This window comes from Mustela lutreola, chromosome 2 (genome assembly GCF_030435805.1).
Source record: "Mustela lutreola isolate mMusLut2 chromosome 2, mMusLut2.pri, whole genome shotgun sequence".
NCBI classification, from domain to species: Eukaryota; Metazoa; Chordata; class Mammalia; order Carnivora; family Mustelidae; genus Mustela; species Mustela lutreola.
The window spans coordinates 104,759,494-104,771,504 of record NC_081291.1 but is presented as its reverse complement, the minus strand read 5'-3'; the positions used below and the strand labels follow the sequence as shown (position 1 = coordinate 104,771,504).

General features: G+C 45.7%; 1 protein-coding gene across 26 annotated transcripts in view; it reads right to left on the bottom strand.

The window, feature by feature from the left end:
* KALRN (kalirin RhoGEF kinase) overlaps positions 1 to 12,011 on the bottom strand; it is a 661,891-nt gene that overhangs the window by 69,382 nt on the left and 580,498 nt on the right. For 15 of the 26 annotated variants that reach the window (XM_059162890.1, XM_059162900.1, XM_059162892.1 and 12 more), the window contains 3 exons: positions 9,674 to 9,957; positions 8,167 to 8,271; positions 4,710 to 4,805 (listed from right to left, as the gene is read on the bottom strand). In XM_059162890.1, coding sequence (XP_059018873.1) covers positions 4,710 to 4,805; positions 8,167 to 8,271; positions 9,674 to 9,957 — 485 coding nt within the window. The remainder of the gene's footprint in view (positions 1 to 4,709; positions 4,806 to 8,166; positions 8,272 to 9,673; positions 9,958 to 12,011) is intronic. The other 11 variants (XM_059162902.1, XM_059162909.1, XM_059162923.1 and 8 more) reach the window with 3 other exon arrangements.

Genomic DNA, 12,011 nt, shown 5'->3' with positions numbered 1-12,011 from the left:
CCTGCACACCCACCACCTCACCACCCATCCTCACATCTAGGAAAAGTTTTATTAAAAATCTCACAGTGGGAGGTGGGCACCGGGGTGGCTCAGTTGTTAAGTATCTGCCTTTGGCTCAGGTCATGTTCCCAGGGTTCTGGATTCTAGCACTGCATCGGGCTCCCTGCTCAGTGGGAAGCCTGCTTCTCCCTCTCCCACTACCCCTGCTTGTGTTTCTTCTCTCACTGGGTCTCTCTCTTTCTCTCTGTGTCAAATAAATAAATAAATAAATAAAACATCTTAAAAAAAAAAAAATCACATAGGGAGGGGCACCTGGCTGGCTCGGTTGGTAGAGCAAGTGACTCTCCATCTCGGGGTTGTCAGTTTGAGCCCCACTTTGGGATAGAGTTTACTTAAAAAAAAAAAAAAAAAAAAGAAAGAAAGAAAGAAGAAAAATCACACAGGGAAAGTAGGGCGAGTCCTTACACCCGGCTTGGGGTTAGAGAGACTATCTTAATACAAAATGTGGAAAAAAATGTGTGAGATCTGTTTGGGGGGAGGTGGGTGGGCATCTTCTCTTAGTAAATAAAAGCAGTGATTCAAGACCAAGGCTGGCAGATAAGAAGTCAGAAGTGTCCACTGATGTCCAGAGGAACTTGTCAAAAGAGTTCCGGGGGAAGCTTCAAGGGTTTATGTCTGTATCATAGGTGAGCTGGAGAACACCCACCCTTGTTTCCTACCAGCAACTCTAAGGCAGAAGCCTTGGTGCCGTCATGACCACATGACCAAAACATACCAAGGGCAGCTCTGGGGCTCCAAGACACAAGGGATCTCCAGGCTTTTGTTGTGGAGCAGAATTTGGTGCTATCTCTTCCTACTATTTCCCAAAACGGAAAGTAGAAAGAATCTAAGCCCTAGATATAAAAGTCCAAGTATGCTAGACGCTCCTGTAAAATTTCCAGATTCTGTCGCTTGGAAAGGAACTTATTACCTCATCTCATACTGAACTAAGATAACTTCCACCCACAGGTCTATGTTCCACCCTCTGGAGTAACAAAGAGGGAGACCAACCCTTCTTTTCCATAGCAGTCCTCAATGAATTCAGGACAGCTCTCACTAGCCTTCTCTCTCCTAATTTCTCCCCTCATTTAACCCAGTACCTTCAACTTCCCTTCAAATGATGTGGACACCACATGGTACTGTTTACATCCTCTGGGGCCCTTCCACTGAGTTCAGGAACACTTCAGAATGCTGCGTTCAGAACCTGATACACGACTCACATGTATTCAAGGCAGGTGTGGTCTGAAGAACTTGGAGGACAATGGGGTTGTTACTCTCCTTGACTGTACATTGTACTTTCACTAACCTAGCCTATGAACACACTGCCTATCTTGGCAGCTGTCACACTGTTGTACTCACAGTCAAATAAAAGCTCTGGAACTTTCATAGGTTCTAGGTCTTACCCTCATCTCAGCTAAAGCGCTAATGAGGAATAGGAATACAAGTTTCAGCGGTAAAAATACAACTTGGGATTCTCCAACATGCCTGGGGAAACCACCACACACTGCTGCTTCATTGCTCTCCTACAGCGGGTATATACTGGGATGGGAGGGAGGAGAAAGTAGAGGAGTGACAAAGGATCAATTTTGAGGAGAAGATTCTGAGAAACCAAGCTGCTGCTCCCTCATTCCTCTCCATGATATGGGGTTGGTGTTACTTGTTTGGCCAAAGAAATCTCTATAATTCTGGGTTCACTGCAGGTCCTCAAGGAGTAGTTATTGGTGGAGGGACAAGTTAAAGTTCTTATTGTGGAAACATACCACAGAGCAACCACTCATCTGATAGAGGTTTGTTGAGGGGCTGATCTGCTCCAATAACACCCTCCACTTCCTCTCTTTTGGGAAACTTACTCTCATTGACCTTTTTCTTTTTTAAAAGATTTATTTATGTCAAAAAGAGAGAGACAGAAAGAGAACAAGCAAGGGGAGAGGGAGAGGGGAGGGAGAGGGAGAAGGAGAAGCAGACTCCCTGCTGAGCTGGGAGCCAGATGTGGGACTCCATCCCAGAATCTGGAGATCATGACCTGAGCTGAAGGCAGACACTTAACCACTTGAGTCACCTAGGCGCCCCAACTTCTCAATATCTCCCCTTACCTGTTTAATACCAGACACACTGATCACACAACTAGAAGGGCTGTGGGGACTCCCAGAGCACTCAGGTGAGCAGTAATATCAGGATAAAAGATAATCGAAAATACACAAAAATACAGCATTTTGGAGAGAAGTGTCTACTGACATATGAGTGTAAAAGCCTCTTGTGTACTAATGGAGGAGGGGAAAATCATGTCCTAATCTTGCTGGGTAGGGAAGCTACACAGACAAAGATAAAGAAAAGATTAAGTTACTTTAACAAATAACATAACAGAACTATCTAAGAGCTGGCCCCAGCAGTGTGTGGCTTACACAGTAATTGGCATGGGACTGCAGAAGAAATCTGGCCTGGGCTGGTCAGGGAAGCCCTTTTGGGCAGATGAGATTCCATTGGGGCCCTGAAGGACTATTGTGCTTTAGATAAGCAAAAATAAGAGAGGGAATGTTCCAGAGAAGTAGGGTGGTATGAATAGAAACTTTGGGGGAGGAGAGCCAAATGCATGAGGAAAACAATTTGGTTGGAGCAGAGTTCATCAACCAGAATAAATAAGTGGTGGTAGGCTGCCTACAAAGCATTGGAATACTGGGTAAGTGTGAATTTTATCCATGGAATATTTAATCCAGTGAGTTCCAAACCTTGATCATATACCTCTATCAGGAAACCTAATTTTGGCCATACATTGCCCAAACATGTAACTTATTTATAACTTGTATTTCTGTGCTACTGTGTTATCATTATGTACATAACAAAATGTACCCCAAATCATTTTTTAAATGATGAAGAGATTCTAAAATGGTCTTCCTGCACCTCAGTGAAGAGTCTTGTGTACCTGGAGGCTCCCCACCCTGCAGACAACTGTGGAGGCAAGAGGGAGACAGTGACCCTCCACTGAGGAGGAAGGCAACGGCAGTGCATGCGGAAGACCTGCCAGGGGACAGAGGCCTGAGAGGGAGGCAGAGGGGGCAGGACACTACTTCAATAGTCCAGGCATGAGGTCAGGGCTCAGGCACAGGTGGTGAAGGGGACAATGTAAAGAAAAAAAACAAAGGATGATCTTTAAGGAAAAACATTGTTAGACAGTATTTGGATCATGAAGAGGGTGTGTGGGTCAGCGTGAAGAAAAAAGGAGAGCGAGTGGGGGGTGGTCGGAGAGGCAAGCTTTGAAAAGCCAATGGAGTGCCCACACGAGCACTCGACTCGTACCAGTGAGACAGGGAGGGTGACCAGAGACCCGACAGCCCTCAAGAACAGTTAGATACAGTTATTGAAAACATCAGCTGCAAAATTCTTTCTTACTTAGGATGGAAAACTTAGAAGGAGAAGAAAATCACATGTTAAATTTCATCAGTATTCTCTAAGCTGGGAGATTTGAAGACGGAGTTACTATAATCAGAATTATGATTGGGCAGGGTTCCCTGCACGGCATCCAGCATTTTCCTGGACCAAGGGGAGAAGGGTTTATATGGTGCTGATTAGCAGAACTGTCCAAGAGAAGTCTGGCAGAAGCACAGACATTTATCCTAATGAAAGTTCTGAGAAAAACCAAACGAGTGACACCGATGGGATAAAGGACAAGGAGAATGCTTTAAATTGTCATCCTGTAGGAATACATGTCAGTGTAAAAACATGGTGCAGAGGAATAACATTATCCAAAAACAAGCTCTTTCACCAGCATGGAGCCCAAACCCTAAAGCAGCCAGATCCATAATCCTTCTCTGCGGTCATCTGCTTGGCCCCTGTGACAGTCACAAGCTAGGCCAGTTTTCAGTGGCCATCAGCTTGACTGTCCCCCATGATGGGGGTAGACACCAGCTCCCCTCATCTCCTGTGGTGAAAGAGCTACACATTTTGGCCCATGCCCCTTTATAATATCTACTATCTATATTTATAGATCTAGATCTATATATATAGATAAATTTATCTATATCTATCTATATATCTATTTATAATATATATCTATATTTATAGATATAGATAGATCTATATCTATCTATACTATATAGATAGTAGATATTATATATATATAATACATGTATATATATATATATATATATATACATACACACACACTATACATACTATATACCATATATACTATCTATATAATATCTACTTTTGCCAGACTCTCAGACTCTCAGGCTAGAATCTTGCCTGGGGTCCGCAAATAAAATTACCCAGTACTTTCAAAGACCCAAATCATGTTCTGTGTCTCAGTAGCCAAATTAGCTTCAGGGCTAACCATACACACACCAGTCACTGTCCAAATGCTGCATCCCTGTGGGTCAGTGGACTGGGCTCAGAGAGATGCTATTTTGTGTTGGATACTTTTTTCCTTTCATTAGTGACACAATCCCAAAAGGGCCATTAATTGGCCATGCCCATTCAAAAAAAAAAAAAAAAAAAAAGGAACTAAAAAGACTGTGGAGCACAGGTTTTTTTGGAAACCATCCTTAGCTAGAAACAGTCCTACAGGAGGAATGAGGACAGGTGCAAAGGAGGCCATGGCAGACAGATGCCAGACCCTGGGAGCCACATGGAGGTAAGACACACACAAAACTGCCTCCAGGACCCCCACTTACCAGCTTGCTTTTGACCAATTGTTCTATTGCACTGACAAGGTCTGCAGCAGAAGGTACTTCAGTGGAAGCCTGCCGGGCTGCTAGCAAAGAGGAGGACTGCAAGACATTGAGCAGCAAAGGAAAAGCAGATTAGCAAGGAATGAGGAATAGCAATTAGGAAGCAAAACAGCAAGTCCACAGCTCAAGGCAGGCAAGGGAAGCAAAGCTTTATGTTTAGAGGCAAGAAATCACAGAGCAAGACAGGAAGTGGTGTGGGTGTCAGACGGTCCTGCCTGACTCCTTGTGAGGAGTTCTGGCCAGCAGAAAAGCAGGGATGAGACTAGGCTCTCCTTAGGCAGGCCTCTGAAGGAACTGAAGGCAGGGTTTGCTGAGTTCCTGGGAGGCCAACAGGTAAGGCCTGCACCTGCTGTCAGCAACAGGGGGAGAGGGACAGATAGAACTTTGGCCACAACAGGGCTGCCCATTGCTGTTCCAGGGTATAAAAGGGGTCCATAAACCTGGCCTCAAATGTGTCCAAAGGAGAGGAAGTGTCTTTGCTTTACTTAAATACAGATTTTAAACATAGATCTTCAGTGTGTATAAAGCAAAAATTTTAGGGCAGGGCACTTAAAGACCAGGAAGCTAGAAACCCCCCGCCCACTCATACGCACACACACACACACACACACCCCTCCACAAACAGCTGTTTTTCTTGCTCCCAAATTGAAACATGTGGTTATAATACATGGTTCGAGCAAGGAGTTGAGTGTCTCATGCTAGAGTCACCAGGGACTGTCCTATTCACAGTAAAAGGAGGCTCAAGCCAAGGGCCTGCCCACCATCCCTTTGTACCAGCAAGAAGCACTGACTGGTCCATGTGGCTGGATGGCCAATGGTGTGGGGAATCCTGCTCATGGAGGGACAGTGGTTTTTATCTTCCTTCTCCTACCTGAGAAGAAATTGGGGGAGAAATGGTTCACCCTGCATGCATGTATGAACTTTTCCCCCTGGCACAGCCAAGCACAGGCAACTGTGCTCCCTGGACCCCAAACACCCTGGAACTGGGGTAAGTTCCTTCAGTCTTTGACACTGATCACTGCAGAGATAAAAACCTGAAAGTCCTGGCCATGCTTTGGCGTCAAGTTTGTCCCTTACATTAGGGGGAAAGTTTCAAAAAGAAGCTACTTTTTGTCTAGTTTAAGAGTTACTCTAGGTCTTTGCTTCTGAGATGGGGTAAAACAAAGTCAAATAATAATTAAGAGAGAGAGAGAGAAGAACACTCTTTCTCCTCTTCTGGGGAATGCAGGAAAGGAGCTTAAGCCTGTTTGGAAATCCAAGTTATCAACTTTTTGATTTAGTAATCCTACCCCTGGGAACTTATCCCAAGGACAGAAGTCAAAAGAACAAATGCTGTATGTACAAAGTGATCTGTAGCAGTGTTATCTAGGGCGGCAAAAACTGGAAACAACCCAGGATATCCCAAAACAGACTGGCCAAGCAAATTATGCTACATCGAATAAGGGAAATACTCCTATTTAATGCTGTTAAAATTGTAGTTACGAAGTTAAAATTAGTAAGATTTTAAAAAATATTAAATAAAACGTTCAACATATCAAGTATATATTAAAACTATAAAAATAAAACATACATACATATGAACAAATATTAAGAGGGGAACATGGAGAATCCAGGTGATTGTATAACATTAAATAGGTAGACTAAAAAATTCCTTACAGACTGTTGTAAAAACTTATTTTAATAAGTTCGAATCTAATTGCTAGAAGTTTTGAGGCTCCCCAAATGTTTCAGAAAAATAAACGCACAGAAATCAAACAGGCAGGGCTGAGGAGGGTGAATGTGTCTAAAAAGGGACCATTGCCATCTGTCCTCTTTCTGGCTAACAAAAAGGCCACACAGATGTCGGGGGTAAGTCCGCCTTTTCAGTTAAAGATTATCCAGAAACAACATAACATCCTCTTCCCCCAAACAAGCTGTGTCTGAGGGAATTTGAGGGGGAGGGTCCCTGACCTTTACTTATCATAGGCCAGCTGGCACCTCCTTGCCAAATGCCGTGTGGGACAGCTAATGCTGTGATAGGAGCGTCCTTCGCCCCACACACGCCGTGATCACTGTTTGTGGAACATTTTACAAGGGAAGGCCTCTGGGAACACAGCAGGTTGGCTCCCGTGCGGACCTCAGTGTGGAACGTGGGCGCTTCTGCTCCTGGGAGCCCAGGATGGGCCTCGCGCCACACTTCCGCTACTTGTCCTTCCAACAGGGGCCACCAGCGTCACCATAGGAGGAGCCAGCATTGTGCCTGGCTCATGGCGGAGTCCCAGAGCAGGGCAACTGTCATCATCCTGTCCCTAGAGTCTCTCCCTCTTGTGTGGCACCCTGGAAGACCCCAACTAATGTCTGGGTTCGTGACCCAATACAAAGTGGAGGGAATGAGCTCCAGGATGGGGCTATAACCGGACATGCTGAAGCACGGGCAAGCCGGACTTTTTGAACTGCATCCCAGGTGCTGGTGGAAAGATCTGTTCCCAATCTCTGCTGGCCCCCCTGCCCCACAGGAAGCCGTGCCACTGCAAGGTGGTGCAGCAGGGAACACAGGGCTGTCCTCAGAGGGACAGCTGAGCCACCACCTCCACCACAAGCCACTCTGAAAAGAAACTGTAAAGGACAGTTAAAACCCACAGAGTCCAAGGGGACAGTGACAAAGAGAAGGCAGGAAAAACACACTGAGGTGAAAGCAGGGTTTGCTAGGAAAATGAGTGACGGAGTGTACAGTTAAAGCAGCCCCAAGCCTCGGCTGGTACTGAGCAGCACGTCCAAGCTGAGCCTCTAGAGCAATCAGGGTGATCGCTGGGGGCTTCGAGGCCACACAGACATCCACGCTCCAGGCACCCGGGAGCCTCCGCGTGCTCAGGAGCCAGAGATTGTACAAGACCAAGCACGCAACAGCCTGCGTTTAGTTTTCTCACCTTTGTCAGCAAACTTCCCTCCCGCCTTCGCAGCATCTCCTTCCCTCCCGTGCTTGCAGAATTTGGACTTGACCAGAAGCTACTTCTATCTGGATTTTAGAGTTGAGTATAGGGAAACCGATCAGCAAAAATACAGTTCAGACGTCAGGTACAACAAAGGGATCTCAGCCTGGAACTGCCCTCAGACTCCTTGTGAGACAAACAGTTCCTTTTAGGATCTGCAGTGTCCGAAGACAGAGCCATTATCCTCCATCAACAGGATGAGACACCCGTCCCACTCTGGGATTGCTGCACATGCCCCTCTGCTGCCCAGAATGGAGTCAGATCTCCAGGGCAGGGGGAGGGTAACCTACCAAATATAGACAAATCTCTATCATTACAGATTCAGAGTGAGAACAAGGGATAGAGAGTATTACTACCCCCACCATACACACAAGACAAAATCACATGTATTACACGTTGTTCTTTCAAGGGAGAAAGTAAAGGAGTCCTACCATCTCGTCCTGCGTAGGGTCATTGTCAAAGATCTTCATAGGAGGCGGGAGAGGGGTGTGTGACTCTTCGTCTGGCTCATCTTCGCCCCAACCTTTCTTGTTCTTCTAGAACAAAAGAGCAGCATTAGTCATACAGTCCTCTGTTTCATATAGTTAAAGATACCAATGGCTTAGGACTTAAGAGTTTTTTTTTTTTTAAGCAACATACAAGATAACCTCCTTCCTCAACACATCCTTATGTTTTGAGCCTCACTGTCCTCTTCTGTGGAATGGGTGCACCTTCATCTCAAAGGACAGTGAGGTTAAAATGGGGGAAAACACACACACACACACACACACACACACGACAAACATCGACCTTGTTAATCAGGAAAAAGAAAAAGCTGAGAGTGGTCAGAGAGAGCCTAACTTTTTAAGCCTTTGAAGGACTATTAAGCCACAATCTGAGTATCACCGGGCTCCCCTGTCATCCTCAGAGGGAGAAATGGCAAATAGCCTAAAATTACAAACAGAGTCTGGTTACACAGCAGGAAGAATTGCTTAGCCCCATCAGCGATTAGAGCAGGTTAGTTGGCCAGGAAAAAACAAAAACAAAAACAAAAACGCTCTCATTCCCCCAACTAGAACACACCCAATGTATTTTATTTTATTTTATTTTTTTAAGATTTTATTTATTTGACAGAGAGGTCACAAGCAGGCAGAGAGAGAGGGAAACAGGCTTCCTGCTGAGCAGAGAGCCCGATGCAGGGCTCTATCCCAGGACCCTGAGATCAGGACCCCAGCCGAAGGCATAGGCTTAATCCATTGAGCCACCCAGGTGCCCCCACCCACTGTATCTTGATTACAGAATCTCAGCTTTGAAAGAGACTTCGGAGGTCACCCAGTCTGACCTCTTGGCTAATACAGGGGCCTCTCCCACTATGTGAAGTCATGTGTCATCCCTGCCCCTTCAAGCCCTGGTGTCTGTTCGCTTTTATGACCGCTTGCTCATCACTGGTTGACTTCCATTCAAGTCCCTCTTTGGGCTGCAACCTAGCCTTCTGCAAACCTCTGCCTGTTAGTCATAATTCTCCCCTCTGGAGCACCTGGAGTTGTCTATTCCCTTTTACATGTGGCATTGCTCTAGACAACTGAAAACAGTTATACTCTCCCAGCATGACCTTCTCCTTCCAAGGGAAATGGTGGACCTTCTTTCATTCTTATTCTCAACTAGCAGATTTTGATGTAGTCTTTTTAGTAGAAGCAGAGGAATAGGTGACCAAATGGCTCCCCTCAGGCCCAGACCCCTATCTCCAAATCTGGAAAATGTGGTCTATTTGCTGGAAATTCTAGGTGCTAGTCAGTCTCCGAAATGGTCACGTGTTGGCCTGGCAAGATCTTGTTGGTACAAAACCTCAGATTCCTTGGGCTCAAGAAAACAATCTACTGGGGTCTAGAGACTGGGAAGTTTACAGAACCCGGGGAAGGAGGCCCCTCTGATAGAGGCTCCAGGGCCACGTGTACGTACCTCATCGGCACTGTCTCCCTGAGGTGTTGTCTCATCCCCAGGCTTGGGAGAGCCCAGGTCGAAGCTCTTCCGGCCATCTCGTACTTTTTTCTGCTTCTTGATGTTTCCATCTGCTTTCCCGCTGTTGAGCCGGCGCACGGGACTAGTCAGCCACTTCTTAAGGGTGTTGGTGGAACGCTTGGGCCCGGGGGAGCTGTGGATGGAGTTCAGGGAGGGCTGAGACTGGAGGTTGGCCACTGAATCAGACTTGCCTCCGTTTTCACTTGAGGAATGAGAGTATGCATCTGAGGAGAAAGAACAGACAGATACAGCCATGTCAGAAGCAGTTGGGGGACGGGTGTTGCGGCTGGGAGTAAGACAGGTCCATCACTCAGAAAGCTGGGACACAAGGCAGAATGTCAAGGCCCGTTGCAGACCGTGGTCAGGGCAGCCCTCTCTAGAGTTAACAGCTGACCCTCACTGAATATTTAATGTGCAAGGCACTGCTCTGGGAGCTGTGGATATCGGAGTGAACAGAAGATAAGGACTCCTACCCTCATAGAAAAAAAAAAGTCAAGATCATAAGCAAGAATTACCAACCAATAACCATGTTACGGACCATCTATTAGGTAGTATATTTTAAAGACATTTAAGACCTAGGTTTTATTTTCAAACACCTCTTATCTATCTACAGACAAAACACACACACACACACACACACACACACTCAAAGAAAAAAAGAGCTAAAGAGCAAGACAGAGCATGCAAAACAAAGCCAAATTCACATAGTAGAATGTGATTAATTGCCATAAGGCTGGTGTGGACTCTAGGTGATAAGCTAGCAGAGTTCAGAGGGAGGTCAGATCAGTGTAGGCGGGAACTGGTCTGAAAGGGTTTAATGGAAGAGATGTGTCTGAGTAGAAGAGAAGGGGAGAAGAAATTCTAAAAGGGAGAGACAGCAGGAACCAAAGCATGAATATTGAAAAATAAGTTAACACCAGCCCATAAGGAGATCCTCTGCATGAAACAAAGGTTTGATGGAGAAAGAGAAACTGGATAGAAAGATGGGTGAGGACATTTAGTAATAAACTAGAAGTATCTGGCTTTTATTGTGAGACTATCCTGGGAAATGACACAATAAAAAGGTGGGCTTTTTTGTTGTTGTTGTTGTTGATTAATCTGGTCACTATATACAGCATAGCCCTGGGAAGGTGGGGTCAGAACCAGAAGGCCACACTAGGGCAGCACACAGGGGTACAGATGAGTGAATGTGAGGCATTCCAAAGTACAAAGGGTCTGGATGACAAACTGAAGGTGAGTTACTTCTGTGTGTCTGCTGTTTCTCATTACCAAAGTGGTCTTGGAAGAATCCCTGACCAGCTCTGCCTTGACCCCTCATGGGCCCGCTGTCCCAGCACTGGTTTGAACACTATTTAAATATTTAAACCAAACATATGACTAGGTATTGAAATCAATTATTGCAGTGGTTTTTCATACCTATTCCTCTCAAAGACTGAATCACCTTTTCCTGTAATGACTTCATCCTAGACCTGGCCTGGAGGACAAAGCTGGCTTTAGAGGCCCTCTGGCCCAGACACAGCCGGAGGAGAAGAAACAAAATCCCCAAGGAAGGTAGATAAATACTTTTGCCAACAAAGAGCTGTCTCCAGCTTTTGTAAGTGGTGGATCTTGAGGGTCCCAAGCTTAGGCTCTTGACTTGTGGGGACTGACTTTGACGTTGCTAGAGTTTTATGTGTACTTTGGAAAACAATACCTCAATGTCTGCATCTAGAAGCCCCAACACTTGAGGTCCTCAAGTCCCCTGGTATAAAGGACAATTTACAGGGCTGTTCTCTGAATATTTGGGGATCCACTGACTTGGTTGGTGTCCCTTTAAGGACAACGCTATAATCTTATCTCAGGGAATTCCTTGCTGGCTGTGGTCCTGGGTATGTTGACATTATTGCTGAAGTGTTTGGTATGGGTCAGACTCCTGTTCTCAGAAGCCTGGGTGATCAGCATCTCCCTACACTGGCAGTGGAACCAGGGCCTTCCTCTTATCTTTCTGCTGATTAGCTGCAGAAGTTTTTCATTCACTAGACCCCTGGGATACCACATGGCTCTGTAAAACGGAGCCTTCAAAACGTAATTAGCATGTACTGTGTCAGCAGAACTAGAGGTCCAAGGGTATTAACTGTGCCTGGTTCTAGGCAGGGCAGGTGACTGTCCAAATTCTCTGTTCCATCACAAAGCATAGCCTAACTTTGAGATTCACAAATGTAAGTCTTGACTGACTGTCGTTCCCTGTGGTCATGCGGTTCTGCTTTGGGTCATTCTGTATAAATGAATGGCAAGAGTA